Raw genomic sequence first — 21,230 nt, forward strand, 5'->3', positions numbered from 1 at the left:
GAATTTCATGATGTACTTTCAATTATTATTTTTTTAAACTATTGTGTTTGAAATCATGGGCTTACGAAAGAAAATCTGATAAAATCCGCACCTTGTTCATTTAAACATTTTAACGATTTTATTACTTTTTGAAAAACCGTTAATAATTTGAAATCCCAAGTGTCATGTGTAACGGCTAACGGCTGTTGCAATGAGAAACAGCTGATTCGAAGCACATAACGTGTCGTAACGTACTGAATGTAAACATGTTCCAACTAATTATACTTTGTGCACGTTTGTTTTGAGTGTACAGAAACAGTTCTGCCGAGCTGGTTGTTACTGTGTTGACAAATTCCCTTCGCGACGCAATCCGTGGGCAGTTCAAATGAATTTAAACTATTTCCCAAACGAGGTAGCATAACTAGTATCCGTGTGCTGTATAAACGAAGCGAAAAGTTGTGCGTAATTTCCCGTGATACTGCATTTTTAGGTACTGTGCCGTATATTCGACTACCTGTCATGGAAAGACCGCCAACGTGTCTCGCTGGTTTGCTGCCGTTGGAATGATATCATCAACTCCGAACATTACATACGCCACCAAAAGCTTGTCCTGTACAACTATAGCAAGGCAAGGTTTTTCTCGGGCGTCCGAGTTGAGCTGCTGAATCGTCAAAAGCATATCGAACTCAATTCGAACGCAATGCTCGACACGGAGGAAGTACTACAAACGATCGGTGAATCGTTTGGTGGCGGTGAAGCGATGGTTAACTCCCTGTCCTTTGTTCTCCGCTCCGAGCATAGAGTAGCGTTCGGTTTAGTGCTGGAAAACCTGCCCAATCTGGTACACCTCAAAGAGTTGAACATTTCGGTAAACGGAGCGCTACGCAAAGGTGTCCGGATCGACAGTGCGCGCCTGGAAAAGCTGAACATATCGTTTTATCAGAATTCACGATGCACGCTGCACACCCCCAACCTGCACACACTGCACCTTACGGTCCGGTATCGTAGTGAGATGGACTTATTGCGCACCATTTCGGCTCAACTGGTCGAGCTGCAGGTATCCTTTATATCGAAGGACCACGTGGCAAAACTGTTCGACTGTGATTGCAGATCCCTGAAGCGCTTGTCCATATTGCTGCGAAACGATAAATATATACCCTATAGTGTGTCTCCGGTGCTCCTGCGGCCTTTGGACAAGGATGGTATATTTGCTAGAACTATTGTCGGTCTGCAATCGTTACAAGTGGAAGACGTGTGTCATATTTTCGACATTGACTTTCTTCAGATGTTTGTGTACGCCAAGTCACTGAAAACACTGGTCATAAACTATATCAGGCTGACCGTTGAGGTGAATCAGTTTATTAATGGATGTCAGCAACTAAAAGTAAGTAAAACACGAAAGAAGCGCATTATGATATGGGAATGGATAATAACTATTATTTTGCTCATTACAGAATCTCAATCTCGAAGGATGTCCAAAGGCCGATGAACCCAAAGAACTACACCTACCAGCCTTGGAAACGCTAGTGGTGCCGTACAAACACCTATCGCTGTTCGAATCGGAACTCAAATTGCTAACCACGCTGTACTACAGCAATGCGAACAAAAATCAATCTCAGTTTGTTAAACAAATAGCGAAAGCGTTTCCCAGCCTAAACTTTCTCTGTTTGCAAAACTTTGACAACGAACTCGACTCGAATGCGTTTAGCAATCTGACTGTGCTTACCAAGCTCCGGACGCTCGTCATCAAGGATATGTCCGTTGCAAGCAAAATATTCACGAACTGTCCCAACGTGCCACACTTGGAACGACTAGTCACCGACACCATCGTTTCGGTAAGCTGTTTAGAATTCGAATGTATGAATTTAAAATCCTAATAACGTCACCCGCTGATTCACAGGAAGTGTCCATGCTGGATGCAATACCCGCAAGATTTCCTGCTCTGCAAAGCTATGTCATCAAGAATTGCTTTTTGTACCTCATTCCGAGCGAAAGTGGCAAGCACCACATGACATTCGATAGCCTCCGGCGTCTCATGCCGCATTGCTGTGTGTCGACGAAGGATTCTACAATCTTTACCGAAAAAGATGGTCATATGTGATGCTTAAAAATAGCTTTCAAAAAGATACCCAACCGCGGGGCTAGGTATCGTGGATAAACAAGGGGGTAGAACAGAACGTTCGGTCAGTAACAGGATACGTGATATTTAGGGTAATGTGAATGCATGTTTAGATTGCTAAGAGGAGCTACAATGAGGACGATTAATATAGAAAACATAGTGAATCAGTAAACAGCGGTGTAAATCGTATGTGAATCAGTGATAGAATCTATACCCGTTTTGAACCTCTCTTTCTATCTGCCGAAATAGCTCAGTTGGGAGAGCGTTAGACTGAAGATCTAAAGGTCCCCGGTTCAATCCCGGGTTTCGGCAATGACAGCGAACTTTTTTTGTTTGAATCTTTTATGCGTTTTTGTAGTCGCTTGAGTATTTTTACTTTGATTCCATTGCTTTCACTTTAAATAGTTTTAAGCAATAGTATATTTATATTACGTATATGAACAAATCAGAATCCGGGTAGATATGTTAGTTCAACTTCTATCAGTTGTTTTCTTTGTTACTAGCTCGTAAAAACAAATTAGAATTCAAAATTCAATGGTACTAATATTAATAAAATAGATGATGAATTTGCTCAATATATACATATTTAAAATAACGTTGTACAATTTTAATAAACAATACTATACGAGTCTGGTAGACTCGTAAAAATCCTGCAGCATAAAATAGTCGGATACTTTTTCACGGAGCCTAAAATAGACTTAGCTAAACAAACAAACGTATTATGCGCTTCTACCTTGCTCAAAACCACAAAATTAGACTTTTTCAAACTCTTACTCATATGTTGGCAAATCTGAAACGTTTAAATTCACAAACGGCCCATACGTTGACAAAAACGTTATAATAGGATTGACCGATTGCAGGCTGCTCAGTATATCAATCGTTTTACACGGATGAAGGCACAGGAACGGACGAAACAGCAAAGGATGTTCGACCATAGTCAAAGTTTCATATTTTTTCGACGAACTCACTTCTTTCGATAGCTCCAATGCATCCCATGCCTCTTCCATATTCATCCTGCCTGGATCTGCAAAAAACAAGAATCATTAGCAACAAGATCTGGTGCGCAAAGTACATCTCCTCCTTACATTCCCTGTAGATATTGAACAAAAGCATTGGTACCCCGTAACTCTCATTGAATACGACATGATATTCAATGGAGCAAAGTTCGAAGCAGCCATCGTCGGCACTAGAAGGATCGTTGCCAACGGGCAAATCAATAAAATTACTGTTTACCACCGGCGATTTCATCGAAGACACGTTTCTAAACTCATGCGTTTTCACCAAACGAAGGAATGCTTTATCTTCGGAGCTAATTAGTTCCCAGTTTTTACCCGTACGAACTGATTGGCTTATAAACGAAGAGCAATAGTGAACAAAATCGACGAGCAGCATTTTGTTGTTATTTTGTTTTATGACCACAGCTGGTGGTAAGGTTGAGTAAGGTGGTAGTTTTGTTTATATTCTCAATGTCAGGCCAGTGTCGACGAAACGGTTCGTAACGGTTACCAAGGTTACTACTTTTCTTCTCTGAAAAACAAGAAAACATAGTAAAATTTTAAATTCGCTGTGTTGCGTGTCTTGAAAAATGACCAATCTTTTAAGGGGTCATTTGTTAAAATCAGTTAAGGATCCAGAAAGTAATGAAAAAATCGGCTATTTTATGCACTTGTCACAAGTTGAAACATACCCGGTTGACGACAAATGTCAGTTCACCCTGATTTTGGGTCCCCGCATCCAAAAATCTGTACTTCTCCCCCCCTTAACTCTATGATTAGAAATGAGAATGTGTGCGTTGGTCGTTTTCTTAGGGAGAGAAAAGGTACGAATGCGTCCTATGTATATTCTATCCTTTGCAACCATGCAACACCAAACTATCGCCAAATGCTTACTGTGTCGTTATACGCGTACACGTACTTACGTACGAATAGTATTTGAGATATGTGAGTGTGTTTCTTGCTGGAGCGACCACAGCATCATGTATTTGCGCATTCTGGTCATAGCAATCTCAGAGTGCAGACGCAAGTGCATTGTGCATCAAGTGTTATGATCGTGCCATTAATACTGCTGAGGTAAGAACAAACTAATAAACGTATGAAAATGATGGAAATCTAGGTACTTTAAATCAGTAACATTCTATCTTTTTTTTACTTTTAGGAATGAAAAGCAAAGCTAAAGAATGCGTCGAATGGATCATGAGCTGGATCGCATATTCTAATAAGAATTGGATCTTTCTGGGACGGCAAGTCCACTGCAGAGGCCGGAACTCTACACTGGTAAGTCAGAAAACAGTGTGATCGCAAATATCCGAATAATAAACATCCGATGACTTAATTCTCAAAAAACAAATGTTTTGATTTCACCGCAGCATTCTGCGGGTAGAAGAAAATATCACATTCGTAGAATATACCATACACACACACACACCTACACGCGAGCTAGTCTCACCCACACCACCAAGCAAACCAATGCAAATGTGTGCGGCAATACATGGGCGATCCGTCAAATTTTGACTTGCTGGGAGGTTGCTGGGACTCTTGCTGGAAGTACATGACACCAGCAGAAAATTTGAATTTCTGTCAACCGGGATGCATACTGCATGGCCAGTCAACGCCGCTGTCAGTTGAAGCAGTCGCTTACACGCCGTCGAGCGGAACGGTGTTACGTTTTCGCGTGTTTTGTTCCCCGCCCCGTTTGCTTTTTTCCTTCCACCTGTCGCTGTAAATCGTGCAAAACATTGAACAGCACCGGAAAACCGCCGTTCATACGATTTTCCGGCGGGTCCGCGTCATCAAAAGTGTGAATTGTGGTGAGGTATTCTTCATTTGTTCAGTAATTCCTTGTCCAAAACTCTGCTCGAAGTGTCCCGTTCCGTGTGCGACTCCGCATCTGTTTCCGTGTCCGATTTAGTGTGAGGTGTTGTAAAAAAGTTGCCCAAAATCAGCGCGCAGTGGGCGTTGGAATCTAAAAATATTTTTTCCCACCATTTGTTGTTTGCAATACGTTTGTGTATGTGTGTTTGTGTGCAGTGTAGTGTGCATGTCACCATCTTCTTTTCCGCAGTGTGATTGTTTTCGGTGTTCCGTTTGATGTACAATCCCTGTAAATAGAAGAGGTGCATGGTGGTTTTCATAATTTGTGAAGTGGTTTAAAGGTTGAAAAAGCTACACATTTGCCACCGTCGTCCAACAGATAAAGAATGAAACGGTCCAACCATCCTCGCTGGGGCTATCTTTTTTACGAGCTCATATGATTTGTCGCTGCGCACACCGAGATAAGCCTGCGCTGGTGTTCCGCCACGCAACTATAATTATCCTCGCAGTGCGTGTAATACAATTCCTCTTCTCTTCATTTAGTTAATGTGTGTGGTGGACTGTACACCCCTCGCTTATCGCTGGCGTGAAAAAGTGTGAAAAAGGTTCGAGTATTGTGACAAGTGGCGGTGACGCGAAAATCCCCCCCCTTCGTCCACACTTAAAAGTGACGAAACACAAGGTGATTGTGATATTGTGATATTGTACACAACAGCACACCTCCCGATCACGACGGTAACGATCAAAGGAGGTGGCGAGACTGTATCGGCGCCGATAGCAAGGAGCCAGGAAGTATCAATCAACATCAAGGCACCCCCCAGGATAGGTGGAGCACCGTCCAAAGGCACAATCGGCCACAAGATGCCAGACTTTTACAAAACCGAGATCAACAAAACGGAATGGGAAGTTCCGGAAAAGTACCAGATGCTGACGCCGGTCGGTAGCGGCGCTTACGGGCAGGTTTGGTAAGTTTGCTTGGACAACGGTGGTTGGTGGCAGTACACACATGACATCATTTTACCCGTTCCCAACGGTTACTTTCGTTCTAATGAACGTGTAAATTTATTCCCGAGCGATGTAAATTCACCTGCAATAAATAACCGCATAAAAGTGATCGATAACTGGTGATTAATCTACTTGGGTCGTTTTCCTTCTTTGTAGTATTTTTTTTTTTGGGTTTAAATCTACCAATAATATATTTTTTGTTTTTTTGTGGAAGAATTTGAAAACAAGAAGTATTTAAAAAATCAAGACAATAACCAATTGGATTGGAGGACAAAATTGTGATTCATATTCGAAACATATCAACCGGAAATACAGGTTTTCCAACGGTTACAACACTTTCTAATTAATTAAATTAGGTTTCAATCTCAGATCTTTGTCACCGTTTGTCATCGTTCATGGAGAAGAGAAAAATGAAGATTTCGTTGTGCTCAATATTGATTTTAAAATTATCTTTTGCCAGACGTCGCATGGGCCAGTTTCCACTAAGTCATAACGAAAACAACTGTAGACACAATACTTTTTGGATGATTGCCAATACATAAGGAATAGCCATGGAAACGCTCGATAGTAAAAGGAACCAGTTGGAGAAAAAACGAAAATACTTTGCTTCTGTGCGAAAATCAATGGCGATCAAGAACAAAATGAGGAGTCATTTTAAATTGATTAATTAACGGTTTTTGTGTGCTATATAAATTTTTGTGGTGCTATTAAATTATAAAAAAATAAAACTTCGTTTTCAAACGCCAATCCTGGATCAACTTTATCCATCAGGTGGAGTCAAACTCCTCGCAGCTTCTCGCCCACAATCGAAGGAGGCAGAATCAAATACCATTTTTTCGACAACACACATTCATCCAACAGCTTCAGCTGCTGCTCCTTCGCCTCCGTAGGTGGCATAGCTGTTTGGATTCTTTTTTTTCGCTCTTCTCCTGTTCGCTCCGGCATTCCCATTTTGTTTGCACAACAAACCGGTTCCAGCGTGTTCCGGCTCGGCCAAGTTTGTGGCCTTTGAAGCCGCGAAGAGTATCGTAATTCCGCCCCATCCGCATGCGGCCATCCGGTGGTGGCGGCGGCGGTGGCTACAAGGACGGAAGGTGGAATGTATTGGAAACGCATCGTTGATGGTTTCGTCGAGCGTCCAAACGGTGTCGCGTTGTGATGATTTCCAAATTTCGGCAAAAACATCACATCAAAAATTCTTCTTTGGTTTACAACGGAAAGAAATACAATTGTCATTATTTACTCCGGCAGATCATGTGTGATTGCATCATCGCTGCATTGTTGACCGTTTTTGAAGCTTTTTGTGTGTGTGCATAATAAAATTACTCCTTGAAAAAGCTACTAGAAGCTTTTACTGTTTCTAAGAACCTTTTCATATCTTGATTTGCATAAAAGTGGAACTCTCCAATTCAGATTCATCTGATACTGAATAAAATATCATATTCAGTTAAAATTGTAACAAGTAACTGAATACAAAGAACTTCAATCCTGTTACACTTACTTTAAGACTGCTTTAGCATAGAAAAAGGTGTGTCTTCCAGTTTATAACTACAGTTGGTTCAAGCAACACCGGTTACAGTACCTTGGTGTTAGTCACAATCAAAGTTAGAACTCCTTTAGGTGAGTTTTTTGTTACTTGAACCCCGGTGATCGTTCCTTATGCCGCATGTCGTCATTGTGCCATTCACCAACATTCTGTGGCTCCGTTTTTTACACCTTAAACCAGATGATGTGGGCAGTACGACACGTTGTGGCCTATGACACTACCAGTATTCCTTGGCATTTTCGTTGAATACGAGAACTTTATTTTTTCTTGCTTGAATTTAAATTATTCACGAGGGTACATACAAAAAGGAATTTAATTGGAATCGAAATTTATTGCTATGATTAACGTTTCATGCAAATAGTTTAACCTAATGCTACAAAGACGTAGACAAATATTTTCCCTTTTGCACCTTCTGGTATCTTCTATTAAAGTTGAAATATGTGTTTGAAAAAACAAAATAGATAACTGACGTCTCCACGCGGCCAATCACCATCCAACCACCAGCGAACGCCTCGGGAAAGTATTTTAGATAACACATCGCTATGCAAGAAGATAAGATTAGATGCTCGGGCACGATTTCCACCCCTAGAAAAGCGGCTGGAAATTGTGTAAGCGCCGGTCGGCACACGATTCCGTCATAATGCACTTGAGGGGTGCGAAATGTAAATAACATTCGCCACATGTTGCCAGCGTGCATTCATTCTGTTTAATTCACAGTACGTGCGAATGGCTGGATGGTATTTTAATGCTCCATAGAATAAGTAGATGTGGCACAGTATAATTTATAAACGAATAAATTCATTTTTGTGTCATGTTAATGAATTTTTAATCCATCATTGCCTTTTTTCAAAATGAGAGTTAAGGCACATTCGATGATTTTGAGGCACACCTATTTCCAGTTCAAAGTTGGGTTTTAACGATTTTATAATACATGTATGGATAATGTGCTAAAATATTCCCCTATTTAACACTTTTTCAATGCAAAATTATTACTCCATCGTCGCAATACTTCGCCATCCCATCAAGCACCGGCTCGTTATCAATGATGGAACGGTTCGTCGCTGATGAACGTAATTTCTGGACTTCCCAGGAAAGAGTCCTTCATTGCGCTAAGGTCTATTTAGTAAACATGGTTTACTCTTTAACCCCACAAAGTAGGGGTAAAACAGTGTTAAACTGGGTGTGCAAATTGTGCTTCCAATCTTCTCGATCTTCCGGCGGTCGGTTGATCCTGTTTATTAACCGATTGTACTGAAGTTTGCAGTAAAAACCATGTTCAACATGCTTTCTATAAAACCAACCATAAATAATATCGCATGGATAGAGGGATCTCTTGAGTCGAAAAAAAAACAATTCTTTAACTATTTCTTATTTTTAATTTTGTTTCTTTCTCTACTGGAAAATAACGGTCTTTAAAAATCGCTCTTCTTGCGTCTTTTATTGGTGTGGAAAATGGATTGCATTCGCACTGCCGTGTCCCACCACTAACACCCCCCCTGCCCCTCCCCCTCCTTCCACTTCTTCAGCGCGTTGCGCGTCATTAGCAACCTTTGTGGCCAAAGCAAATCGTCACGCGGCCAATTTGCAACAATCGATCAACGCGCGTCCGTCCACTGGTCGGTTTGTTGTGGGTGGAAAAGGGGTGCGCGGAGGTGTGGTGGTGGGTGGGTTTGTTTGTATGACAAACATTATTGGCCGAAAGGGCACGACTATTGCGTCTCGCGGTGGCCCCGTTTCGTCTACGCAGGTGACGAGCTGGCGTTTCAAGCAAAAGATGAAGCTTGAAGCCAAATAGCCTCAAGTCCATTAGAGTCGATTCAAACGATTAAATGACGAATGGATAATTATGGTCATCAGTGAGAAACTCGACACGATTTAGCGGACGCGATGCAATAAAACCTACGGCAACTAATTGGCGATTTCATTTAAACTTTATTTGAACCCGTTTTACGATCATTGCAACCAAAGTTGTGCCTTATGCATCTTTTGGCGAGTATGCCATAAGATTCTTTCAGTCAAGATTCATTCACATTAATTTAGTTTAAATCTCAAAACATTGCTAGATTTTTCGAAGCGTGCAATGTTAGTTACTCTTTGCTCTTCATGAATCTGTTTTTCAAGGACTCTTGAATTTGTTGGGTTTCATGAATTCCCCTAAATCTGAATTACCCAATTCCAATGTGAACTTTATCTTCATTACCCTGTTTTAAGGCCAAATTGACGGTGTTAACCTGTTCTTTGGTTATGTGAAACAGTTGTTTGGTTTTTTTATTTTAATATTTCATCCTTAGTAAGTCCAACATTGGCGTCATCACTCGTTGCTAATGGTAACACCAATGTTGCTCTAATCACGGATGACCCAAACAAACCAAACACTGCCGAACAAGAGCTTCATGCGAACCAAGAACATGTTAACACGAACAAATTGGCCCTGAACTCAACTGCTCTTCATTATTTTATTACTGCCCTTCATTACATCATTAGTTCTCCTCATGCTCCTACTGCTTCTGCTGCTATTACATTCAAATCCGTTTTTAATTTACTTTGTTATCACTTTTTCAACTGTTTAACCGGAACGTCCTCACATTACACCCAGAATTATTATTTCTTAATCATTTATTTAGTTTTTAATATTAAATTATCAGTTAGTAATATAATTTAGATTTTAATTTTTAATCATCATTTTGTTGTTTATTTTATTTTAATTCCATCGCAAAAACGGAAACAGTTCTCGATAGGTTAAACACATGCTCGCACATACAAAGTCATTACTCTTCTTGCATTATATCATACATTCTCAGCATCTCTTTATTTTTGTTCTGATGACTGTTTGAAACGCTTCACCTTAACCTTGGGGTAACGATTTGTATTCTTATTTCCCTCCCCAAACCCCCCTCCGACCACCCCCAGGCGTGTAACGTTGACGAGGTGTGAATAATTAGCCGGTGCAGTTTCTGTTTCACGTCACTTCTCACCGAAGCGCCTTGGGGAGCTAAGGAAAAACCAAACCATTCGCTGGGGTTCCTTGTTTTTCCTACCCAGAGCTCCCGAAGAAAATCCCCCCCCCCCTGCTTGGGACGGATGCACCTATAAATAAGATTGCAACCGGGGATAAACAAAACGAAACCCGGTAGCTTTCTGCGAATTTGCTTACGAGGGAAGGGCGAAGGCCGCTTGGGACCATCGTCCGTATCCGTAAGAATAGTGGCGTTTGTCGTTTGCATCTATTTGTGAAACTATTCCGCGGCAAATGGATGAGGCAATATTTATTCTCGCTGGTGCAAAAGATGGTAAGGTATCATATTCTGTATTCTGCACCGGAAGGAAACGAGGTTCCTGAGACACTGTCACACACACGGGCAGATGGAGGTTTTCTGGTGCAATGAAGTACCTTGCCAACAGTTTTAACGACTTTTACATCCATTTATCGCATTGAAACAAACGTTGATTATTTGGTCTAAATTTACATTAACTGGCACTGGATGAATGGCCGTTATGGTTGCCTTATTTTTACGACGTGTTTCGTCTGGGATCATTTAAACCGTTAAGAAACATGTCATTTCATGTTATACAATTAAAAAAAAATGAATCACCAAACTGTTTGAAATGCAGAATTCTATGTGGTAGACAAGGAACAAACACTTCGATATAATTTTTTTAGAAGTTCAAGCTATTTTGAGCACCAACTAGTGAATACTAAAGTTACGAACCAGTCATTACATTGATTGTTAGATTACCCAATATCAACTAAAATCGTTGGTTTTCCCTCACTGGTATGATTAAGCCAATCTTTTTTCTATTTAGACAACGATTTTCAGTTCACTTTGCTAAACAGATGAAAATATTTTCGAAGAACTATTTATGCTAAACTAATTCCCGCTTTTATCTGTAAAAGAAAGATTTTCAAGCAAGAAAATACAATTTTTTAACCTGTAATCTAAATAATTATTATTCTTTGACTGTTACTCTTATAAATTTTACGTTACGAAAATGGTTGTGTCACATTTTGCTAAATCATTTGGTAGAGAGACACTTAGACAATATGTTTTATTTTTGTATCTTTACCTAATTATTTTGATTTTTATATCCCATCTTCATAAGTCAATTATTGCTCCCATATTTTGTGTCGAATTATATTTAACATTGGTTTCTGCTCTATTTCAATATCAAATTCTCCGATTGTAGAACTATGACGTTAGTTCTTCCTACCATCTTTCGTAATATGGCAATGACTAGATGGCTAGAACTATTACTCAAAGGTTGAATAAACTTCCTCGCGGACCTTATCGGTGTTATCGATCTAAAATTATCGGAGTTCAATAAAAAGTCCCAAACAAAGGAAAACAAATGGAAAAATCTTGGGCCCCAAATCTAAGATTTTACTAAGAATTAGTTTTGTTCTTTATCGGACTTATAATTAGGTTGTTTATAAAGTAGTAAATCCGTCATCTACTTCCCTAAACACACATTAAACACACGATGTCGGATTTTATCGATGCTTACTAATGTCTCCGGTTCTCTCTTTCTCTTTCTCTCTCCACTTACAGCTCGGCGATGGACACGGAACACAGGGTGAAGGTGGCCATCAAGAAGCTGGCCCGCCCGTTCCAGTCGGCCGTGCACGCCAAGCGCACCTACCGCGAGCTGCGCATGCTGAAGCACATGAACCACGAGAACATCATCGGCCTGCTGGACGTGTTCCATCCCGGCGACAAAACGCTCGAGTCGTTCCAGCAGGTCTACCTGGTCACGCACCTGATGGGCGCGGACCTGAACAACATCATCCGCACCCAGCGCCTCTCGGACGAGCACGTCCAGTTTCTCGTCTACCAGATCCTGCGCGGCCTCAAGTACATCCACAGTGCCGGCATTATCCACCGGGTACGACCAATTAACTATTAATCAAACCACGGACCCACGGACCGGTGTTGCGTGTCAAATGTCGTCTAGGCCCGGTATGGAGCCATATTTGCCCGGTTTGACGAATGACCCTTGGTCGTGACGCCGTGTCGAAACACTACACTCCGTCGTGCTGGGTTGAAAAATCGATCGAGACCACCGCCGGCTAATTGTCCACCGCCTGTCCGCCACTAATCGACTCTCTCTCTCTCTCCCCTCTCTTCTTGCGACCGCCTTTAGGATCTGAAGCCGTCCAACATCGCGGTGAACGAGGACTGCGAGCTGAAGATACTGGACTTCGGGCTGGCCCGGCCGACCGAGAACGAAATGACCGGCTACGTCGCGACCCGCTGGTACCGGGCGCCCGAAATCATGCTCAACTGGATGCACTACAACCAAACCGTCGACATCTGGTCGGTCGGCTGCATCATGGCGGAGCTGCTGACCAGCCGGACACTCTTCCCCGGCACCGACCGTATCCTTTTTTTAATGCCGAATCGATTTGCCAAGCAAACGCTTCCCTTTCTCTCCTCCCGCTTGGTTGTGTTGTGCCTTTGCTAGAACTCACGCCGTGTGCTTTCTTTCACGTTTTAAAATTTGTATTTTCGTTCGTTTGAGTTGTGGTTGTTTAGAACTTTTTGTTTAATTTTTCTCGATTACCATACACTAACCCCTAGCTTGTTTGATTTTATTTGGTGATGGTGAGGGCAAACGCTTTACCCTTCAATTGGTTTTGTGCCATTTAGGAAAAAATAATTTGATTCGAAATTCTTTTAAAATGACAATGATTTCGTCCCAATTATATCTTCAAGCAAAATTAGTTCAAAACTAGCATCAATGTTAGTGTTATTTCTCCCTATCCGTTTCTTTATCGTGTCACTAAAATGCTCAGCACTAGCTCAGGCAAACAAAAAACCCCTGATAGATGGAAGCTTTTTATCTCAACCGTGTTAGTTAAACTTTTCGTATTGTGATTTTCTTTCACCCTTCGCTTGACCCACGTGGGTACTTCTTCTTCTTCTTGTTCTTCTTTGCATCGATTTGACTCCATTCCGCAGACATTCATCAGCTAAACCTTATCATGGAGATACTCGGCACACCGAACGATGAGTTCATGGCGAAAATCTCCTCGGAAAGTGTGAGTAATGAATATCGTTTTAGTGCTTTAAGGCTAGTTGAGTTCTTTCTTTTTTTTTTTGCTTTTAGCTTCGGTGGGTTATTAAGGATGGGTTCGATGATGTTAAACATGCCGTTTTGAGAGGGCAATGAGGACAACGCTTTTCTCGGAATTAACAATATTACTTACACACGCCACTTCATCTAACTCCAAGGGGGGGTGGGTTTCTTCATAAACAAGGACGCGCGTTGTAACATTGCATGCTGAATTTTCTTCAAGCGCATAAAGTTTAGACACTCAAAGAACCAACTCTTCCGGCACCACACTCTGTCCGTCAAGTCGCCAAGTTTTGTAGTCACACACTCCCCTGCTGGCAGCGGTAACTCAAAATTCCGTGTCACGTCTACGTCTCTCCCGTCTCCACCCGTTTCCACCCCTCATTGGCCCATACTTTTCAAACGATGTGCAACACCGTTGATACACTCAGCAGGCCATCCTACTCCCACCTTCGACCCCGGATTTTCGTACTCGCTCTTTTGGGACTTAGTCAATTTTTCAAACCGTTTTCATTTTTGCAAAACTTAAATAAATAACGTCGATTTGATCAATGATCAATCAATTTGTCAAATTCTAAACGTATTTGTAAGACTAAACAGATTAAAAAAGTTAAAAAACATGTCCATAATGCACTTGAAATAATTTCAGCACATTTTACAACGGAAATAAACATAGAAAAGAGATTATGCGTTTGATTCCATCATTTAAATATGATTTACGTCCATATATTTGAAAATAACAATGAAAATCAAATTCACACTCCGACCAGATTTACAATCACTCAATGCAAAGCCAAACAGCCTACACTATTATGGGATTTGGTTGTCCCATGGACAAAGTTTATTGTGGGTGGATAAATTATTTTTATCACCGATTTTTTATGCAATTGTTGAATAGGTGAAACCTCAACCGCGTACAAAAATACATTATCTAATTTAAAAAAAATTAGGACAGATAAACATTCGTCAGACGCTATTTTTGTTCAACGATCACACTTATTTTTGGCCACCATAGTCTCAAACCCACGCTCACAGTCAAGCTGTCAGGGGAGCGTTCAGTGATGGCAGCCGCCGGGACCGCTTGGTCCGCGTCGAGCGCAGTGATAAAAAAGTGCGTAAAATAATGATGTTTTCAGTGTTATTTAGTGAACTTTACAAATAAGACTGAAGAAATTGTGCATGTGTTTCGTTTACGGCTCATATTCAGCCCAAAAATGGAAGTTGTAGTGTTGTTTACATCGCTACTCTTCCGCATGGAGAGGTACTGCTGCTGGCGGCGTCCGATCCGATCTCGCAGAATTCATCGATGGAAAACAAAACAAGATAAGTATTTCATCAATTATTGCGTATCAACATCAATAATAATTTAATTCCTCTCTATTTTCATTTCTAGAGCATCTTCCGTCGGAAGTTTGTTTTGGATCCCGATCCCGCTGCTCGGATGTGCATCAGAAGATCTTTTCGACATTGATATTCCCTAGTGTGCAAGTGTGGTGTGTAGGGTAGTGATATTCAGTGAAATTTATCATTAAAAATAGTCTTAAGCAGTGTCGTTAACGTATGATAATCCTAAATAAATATATAATGATAAAAATATTACGGAACTGGCGGACTTATGTTTTTATGATGACCATCACTATACAGGGTACTCGGGGGCCGCCATTACTGACCCATGCGCATGCGCAAATTGCCCACGAGGGTATCTCAGACCCGCGCATTTCACTGTCACAATGCGCGGCAAATGCGCGCTAAATGCGCGGGGTTTACAACATTTTTACGCGTCGCGTGACATTTTCTGCCTCCAGGGTCCAAACCAAACTGCAAGTGGTGTCAAGTAACTGAACCCTCGTATCAACCACTATCAGTCCAAGTACGACAAGTAGATTGGCGCCTATTAACCCACTGGTTCGTGCAAGGTGCTTAAGACTTGTCGTGTAAGCCAGCAGCTAAGAGGGTGCCTAGCGGGAGGGCGGGCAATATTGGAAATCACCAACTTCGTCCCGACCCAATCGGGGGCTGGTGCACGATTTTATGGCAAACACTCTGTACTGACCCTGAACGCTCGTCAAAGTACTGGACTGGGTGGTCGCCTTTTTGGAGTGACTTGGTTGACTCTCTTTGGGAGGGTCGAGATTCATTAGATAAAACAGAACGCATGTAGATCAGGCGGTGCAACCATATATCTCTGCCATGTCAATTTAATGCAACTTGATGTACTAAGTTCTGTCGGTATATTCATTCTTATAAAACAGAGAGGGAGGTTTGATAGAAACCAATTCAACTAAAAATGTTTACGTTAAATTGCAGAACGTTAATGAAAACATTGCTAATAGCGGATGCATTTTCAGAACCGGATCCATATTGATCCTTCGTTAATGATTGGAAACTAAATGAAAAGCATGTATAAATATTGAACAGTTTTTTACATTTCATTCTAAATTTACTGTAAGTTGGGTTTTTTTTACGTTCAGACCTCGATCTTATTTTAGTTCAAATGCTTCAAAAGCTTTCAAACAGTTTTTAGTGTTGACCGTATAAAACCCGTTTTATTACTTACTTAACGTAAAGACCCTTCCCTTTATAACTTAAATCAACTAACGTGGTGTCAATTTTGCATTTTCTTCTGCAAGAAACGATTTGTGCAAAGCATGAAACGAAGAAAAGTTACAAGATGTAATGCGTCAATGGTCTAGTTTTGTCAGGAACTTTTATTTTACTGTTCTTATTGATGATAAAATAATATACTTTTCTCACTTGCACATCTCTATGGGGGGTTTGCCTTACTTTAAAAGTCGTGTTGACTATATCGGAATCCAACAAATTGGATTATGTGGATCGATGGAGCCAAATCAATAAGGTTCTTTTGTTAATCTCTTTTGGACTGAAAGTAAGTCGAGTTCTTTCTCTCCACATCTATCTGGATGCTGGACTTGACTACGACCTAAGTGGACTGCAAACAGGGAATGCAGTTCATTTATTTACACACCCATTTCCAAGTAGTGCTAAATGCCATCGTGACATTTCTATCTCCGGCCACGGTTGGGTTCCGATCGCGATCGGTAGCGCTCCTCCGATCGACACCGCTTCAGCAAGTCACAAACCGGTACATATTATGTTCAATTTGAACAGCATTCTACAGATTCCTGCACGATTTTCCACCTCTGTCGGTTTTCCCGACAATTTTGTTACCTGACCGGGATAGAATTCTATCATTGCTGGGTGGGGTTTTTTTTATTGCCTCGGCAATAAACGTTATGAGCATGAGAGGAACATTGATTGAATCAGACACGTTTAGAAGTCTGTCGTGTATGGTTTCGGTTTGGATTATTTTTCTTTCCCGTCACTTTTGTTTGATTTTAAACGCCATCGCTTTTTCATTCAACAATTTGCTACAAAGTGTTAACATAACATTCCGTCTGGGAACTTGTGGTTCGTTCCACTTATCATCATTTCACTCAAAGTTCTTTCCTTAGAAGCTTGATACGAGCCAGATGAAGTGAAGAATACATTTCTGCCCATCGGAACACCTTTCTGCTTCGTTTACTTGTCCGTTTGTTGGAAAGATTCGCGATTGCACAGTTGTTGGGGAGTAAAAAAAAAGTCGAATAAGAACTGGACGGGTTTTTCCCCCTGCAGTCGGTGGCAGCAATTTCCTGTGGTATGTACAAGTTACTTTAAACAGAGTTGCACCGTTGTGCGTATGTCGTTCGGTTGATTGCGTTTTTATTTTTTTCAAATCCGCAAAATGCCAGCGACGAGAATGGGAAGGCCCACACATACCTTTTCCCGCGGATGGTGGGGGTCGATGTTGTGTGTGTGTGTCTGTTGCCGGTCCCCGGTGTCATGATGCGTTATCATCATTCCATACCGGCACTTGTTCCCCTCCGCCCGCCCACCGGTGGTGTCGTCGTCCCTCCGGTGAGATCGTCTTGATTAAGTCATTATCTGTCATATGAGGTCTTGTGTTAGTCATCGGCTTCCCATGTATGTCGCCCCATCGTCATGTGATCAGGTCCCAGGTTTGTCTCTTTTTGCTCAAAAAAGCATAAAACATGCTGGTGGACGTTTGGGGAAATCAATTAATCTGCCTAACACGGTGGGACAACCTAAGGAGCGCCGTCGAGTGATTGATTGTGGCCACCAGAAGAGTTGGTTTGAGATTCATTTTTTAGTATGTCTTTAAACTTAAAAGCATAAAATCCAAGTTAATCACGATGAAAAAAATTTGCGCTCGAGAATTCGAGTACGTTTTTTCTTGTGCCGAAACCCGGGATTGAACCGGGGACCTTTAGATCTTCAGTCTAACGCTCTCCCAACTGAGCTATTTCGGCAGGTGGGGGGATGGGCGCTGGAACAGTACCGGTCAAGTGATGCTCCCCTTTATTTATTCTTCTTCTCCTTTCAAAATCTTAGAAAAACATAAGTGCAGGATAAACACGCTGCAAATAGTCTTCCGTTATGCGCAAATAATCATCCTGCTACAGTTGGTGACCCATGTTTGGCTGTCGTGGTGAGGAAAGGATAGTAAACTAGTTCGGTATCCTTTTCTTATCACCCAGCGGCGACTTGCTTTGGAACATGGTGTTTTGTGTCCTCTTCTTTTCACATTTAATGGCGTCAGGTTCGTCGAACACCGCGTCGCCGTCTTGGCGGGAAGAACTACGTCTTTGGGTTTCTCGTTTTTTGCTTCGCCCACAAGTTGTTTGTATTGTTTATAAGCTGATACCTTGTGGTTGAAGAAAATGTCGTCAGAGAGTCTGTGCTCCGAATACATTCGGAGTTATTTCTGATGAAAGGAAAGTACCAAAAACGGACTAAAACGAATAAATAAGTCTCCAGGATCGTGATGAGCACAATGAAAAATAACTAGTCGACAAAAAAAACTAGTTGTATTCTGTGCCGAAACCCGGGATTGAACCGGGGACCTTTAGATCTTCAGTCTAACGCTCTCCCAACTGAGCTATTTCGGCGGGTGGGGGTGGCGTGTCAATAACTGTGCAAGATAGCAATAGGACTACATAAACGTTGGGGAAACAATTGAATGGTTGATTTAGTAAAGATGTTTACCGCATACGCAACATATTCAAATTTTGTTTTACAAAATTATATGCTATCCGGTTGGTTTGAAGTGAATTTTTTACTTTTGAAACTTCAAACTGCCTGAAATGAGCAGATTTCTATACAGTAATAATTTATCGTATTTTCGTGTGCAAAATATTACCCTTGTATTAACTCACCTCAGTATTTTTATCCCGTTTGTAAAAAAAATTAATAATGATACTTAGTTTTAAAGATTTTCTGTATTACTGATATTCACTAAAGTTCTTCAATTTCAAAATAGTATTATGTGTGTTCAACAAAATATAAGATTAATAATGTTCTGCAAACGATATTTATGCTAAAGAAACCTGCACGAAAATATAAATTTCTACTCGCGGGTGTGGAGTAGAGTATGCTTGGAACTCAAAAATCACATTAGCTCTAATTTCAACGTTTCATGCCACCCCAACTTTCCGAAGCAATCATTGCGAGTGAAAAAGCTAGTGTCATACACTTGAATCTAGGGTATCTACCATTGGTTGTAAAATATGTTTGTTTAGAAAAACCGAAGTATTACCTAGTAGAATAAAATCAAACAAAAAAAATTTTGGAAAAGATCGGAGAAGCAGCGCAGGAAAAAAAGTATGTCTCTGCCGAAACCCGGGATTGAACCGGGGACCTTTAGATCTTCAGTCTAACGCTCTCCCAACTGAGCTATTTCGGCGGATGAGAAGGGTACGCACTATTGCGATAGAGTATACAGAGCGACAGCTGTTTTCATTAATTTAAAAAACTAACCGCATGCAGCTGACATCCACTAAACACTGGGTTATTTATCGCAGAACGGCCGAACGTAGAAAACTGCCATAGCGTACTTGTGGAAATGCCTTAACTTCCAAATTCTTTGATATCCGCGCAATGCTGCTCTTCTTCACACAATGCCGACGTTCTCACGCCCTTTGTTGACCCGTTATCCTTCAAATGCCGACGCATTCCCCTTTTCGGATGACTTTGTTGTGACTTCCTCTGACGATCCCAACTCCCCCGACCGACCTGATTGATGCTGACGACGGCGACCACCCTTTTAAAAAAACACAGACATCGACCATCTGACGCGGGTTATGTATTTCTGCGGGACGCCCGACGACGAGCTGATGGCAAAAATCACCAGCGAAGAGGTTTTACTAAGCGGACACACTAGTGTTATTTCAATGCTCTTGCCACTTTGACGGTATTATCCTTTATTTAAACCTCTCTGTTATTTTCCACTTTTAGGCCCGCCACTACATCCGCTCCCTGCCGAGAACGGAGAAGCGGAACTTCAGTGACGTGTTTCGTGGCGCTAATCCGCTGGCCATCGATTTGTTGGAGAAAATGCTCGAGCTGGACGCGGACAAGCGGATAACGGCGGAACAGGCCTTGGCCCATCCGTAAGTTTCCCAGGGGGAGGGGGGGGGGAAGAGAAAAAAATATCCTCACTCTCATAGTTGCAATAATTTCCTCCTTTCTTCTTACATTTGAAGGTACCTGGAAAAATATGCCGATCCTTCCGACGAACCGACCTCGTCGTTGTACGATCAGAGCTTCGAGGACATGGATCTACCGGTCGAGCGGTGGAAGGGTAAGGGAACCGGGGGCTTACTTAAAGAGACACCTGATTGATCCGACATTTTCCCATTCTTTTTCCCCCCGTCAGAACTCGTCTTCGAGGAAGTGGTCAGTTTCGTCCCACAGCAGCACGCACACATTGGCGGTGAGCAGCAGTCGTAAACTACGCGTAAAGGTGGTGTTGAGTTGTGTCCACCGATTTCCTCAACGCTGTGTTTCCTATTGCTGCGCGGGAAAACTTGGACCATCGAACGGAAAGCGTCCTTGCATGGATGGCAACAAGCTGATTCCATGATGCTGATTGTTCCCCATCGGAACACGGAAACGATGTGGTGCATCTCCTGGTGCAACACGGAAAAATCCCCGGAGCAGAACGATAGGCCTAGGGGGGAGAAGCATTGATTATGAGTGAGCTTGGCATATAGATGGAAATTAATGTTTAGGGGTTTGTTTATTAGTTTTGGGGCGGTAAAAGCGTAGCACAGGTTATTCTAATTATTATATTACGTTTTTCGTAGCCGGTAATGAGTTGTTGAACGCCATTCGGAGACTGTGGAGCGAATAGAATGCGAGCGGACCTATTTGACGCCGGTCGCTTTCGGCTGTAAGCGGGCAGTGGACGTACACACAGATAAAGTAAAATAAAGCTATTAACACCAACCAGTGAACAGAACAACAAAACACCACGCTCTAGCACACAAGAGGGACAGGCCACAGGGCAATAGATTTAATCCGGAGCATAGAGTCAAAAGGCAGCGCACGCTTTAGTGGGGAGTGGAAGATACAGAGTAACGCTTTTTCAAAACGTCTACATAAACCACACAGTAGCCTCAAATAATATTAAAAAACACTCGCGTTAAAATTCATTATTGTAAGTAATATGTTCCCGATGGAAGCTTTCTTCCACCGGGCAGTAAAGAAATTAACACCATTTGATACGAATAAAGTACTTGTGACAAACGTAACTACATGTTGTTGTGGAAATAAAAACCCCTTTCTCATTTTTCTTATGTTTAAGTTATGTTCGATCTTGTGTTGAAGCTATTCGTTC

General features: G+C 41.7%; 3 protein-coding genes and 4 non-coding genes across 8 annotated transcripts; 3 read left to right on the plus strand and 4 right to left on the minus strand.

Moving 5' to 3' along the window:
* Window positions 1–296: 296 nt before the first annotated feature.
* On the plus strand, window positions 297–2,252 carry LOC131288041 (uncharacterized). The gene is made up of 4 exons (XM_058317138.1): window positions 297–391; window positions 470–1,363; window positions 1,434–1,814; window positions 1,880–2,252. The coding sequence occupies exons 1-4, from the start codon at window positions 365–367 to the stop codon at window positions 2,078–2,080; spliced, it is 1,503 nt and encodes a 500-aa protein (XP_058173121.1). The 5' UTR covers window positions 297–364; the 3' UTR covers window positions 2,081–2,252.
* Window positions 2,253–2,337: 85 nt separating this feature from the next.
* On the plus strand, window positions 2,338–2,410 carry Trnaf-gaa (transfer RNA phenylalanine (anticodon GAA)). Its single transcript has one exon. It is a non-coding gene; the product is annotated as a tRNA-Phe (tRNA).
* Window positions 2,411–2,868: 458 nt separating this feature from the next.
* On the minus strand, window positions 2,869–3,393 carry LOC131285765 (ubiquitin-like-conjugating enzyme ATG10). Its single transcript, XM_058314622.1, has 2 exons — window positions 3,184–3,393; window positions 2,869–3,122 (listed from the first exon to the last, which is right to left on the minus strand). Exons 1-2 carry the CDS (start codon window positions 3,344–3,346, stop codon window positions 2,869–2,871), a joined length of 417 nt encoding a protein of 138 aa, XP_058170605.1. The 5' UTR covers window positions 3,347–3,393.
* A 1,372-nt stretch (window positions 3,394–4,765) lies between these two features.
* On the plus strand, window positions 4,766–21,144 carry LOC131288314 (mitogen-activated protein kinase p38b-like). 2 transcript variants are annotated; one of them, XM_058317435.1, is made up of 8 exons: window positions 4,766–4,909; window positions 5,452–5,873; window positions 12,007–12,340; window positions 12,599–12,833; window positions 13,417–13,496; window positions 19,847–20,001; window positions 20,095–20,192; window positions 20,268–21,144. In XM_058317435.1, the coding sequence occupies exons 2-8, from the start codon at window positions 5,770–5,772 to the stop codon at window positions 20,339–20,341; spliced, it is 1,080 nt and encodes a 359-aa protein (XP_058173418.1). In that variant the 5' UTR covers window positions 4,766–4,909; window positions 5,452–5,769; the 3' UTR covers window positions 20,342–21,144. The 2 variants fall into 2 exon arrangements, with proteins under 2 accessions (XP_058173418.1, XP_058173419.1); XM_058317436.1 differs by having other exon boundaries at window positions 4,766–4,904.
* Trnaf-gaa (transfer RNA phenylalanine (anticodon GAA)) lies at window positions 17,790–17,862 on the minus strand. The gene has a single exon. It is a non-coding gene; the product is annotated as a tRNA-Phe (tRNA).
* Window positions 18,429–18,501, minus strand: Trnaf-gaa (transfer RNA phenylalanine (anticodon GAA)). The gene has a single exon. It is a non-coding gene; the product is annotated as a tRNA-Phe (tRNA).
* Trnaf-gaa (transfer RNA phenylalanine (anticodon GAA)) lies at window positions 19,223–19,295 on the minus strand. Its single transcript has one exon. It is a non-coding gene; the product is annotated as a tRNA-Phe (tRNA).
* Window positions 21,145–21,230: the final 86 nt, after the last annotated feature.

This window comes from Anopheles ziemanni, chromosome 3 (assembly GCF_943734765.1).
Source record: "Anopheles ziemanni chromosome 3, idAnoZiCoDA_A2_x.2, whole genome shotgun sequence".
In the NCBI taxonomy this organism is placed as follows: Eukaryota; Metazoa; Arthropoda; class Insecta; order Diptera; family Culicidae; genus Anopheles; species Anopheles ziemanni.

What these genes read in the sequence shown, in the direction of transcription:
- LOC131288041 (XM_058317138.1), top strand. Translation starts at nt 365, where the DNA reads ATGAATTTAAACTATTTCCCAAACGAG. An exon ending in TAAACTATTTCCCAAACGAG is followed by an intron (nt 392 to 469) that starts GTAGCATAACTA and finishes CTGCATTTTTAG; the next exon opens with GTACTGTGCCGTATATTCGA. An exon ending in ATGGATGTCAGCAACTAAAA is followed by an intron (nt 1,364 to 1,433) that starts GTAAGTAAAACA and finishes TGCTCATTACAG; the next exon opens with AATCTCAATCTCGAAGGATG.
- LOC131285765 (XM_058314622.1), bottom strand. Translation starts at nt 3,346, where the DNA reads ATGAAATCGCCGGTGGTAAACAGTAATTTTATTGATTTGCCCGTTGGC. An exon ending in GTTCAATATCTACAGGGAAT is followed by an intron (nt 3,123 to 3,183) that starts GTAAGGAGGAGA and finishes TGTTTTTTGCAG; the next exon opens with ATCCAGGCAGGATGAATATG.
- LOC131288314 (XM_058317435.1), top strand. Translation starts at nt 5,770, where the DNA reads ATGCCAGACTTTTACAAAACCGAGATCAACAAAACGGAATGGGAAGTT. An exon ending in GGCGCTTACGGGCAGGTTTG is followed by an intron (nt 5,874 to 12,006) that starts GTAAGTTTGCTT and finishes CTCCACTTACAG; the next exon opens with CTCGGCGATGGACACGGAAC. An exon ending in GAACAGGCCTTGGCCCATCC is followed by an intron (nt 20,002 to 20,094) that starts GTAAGTTTCCCA and finishes TTACATTTGAAG; the next exon opens with GTACCTGGAAAAATATGCCG.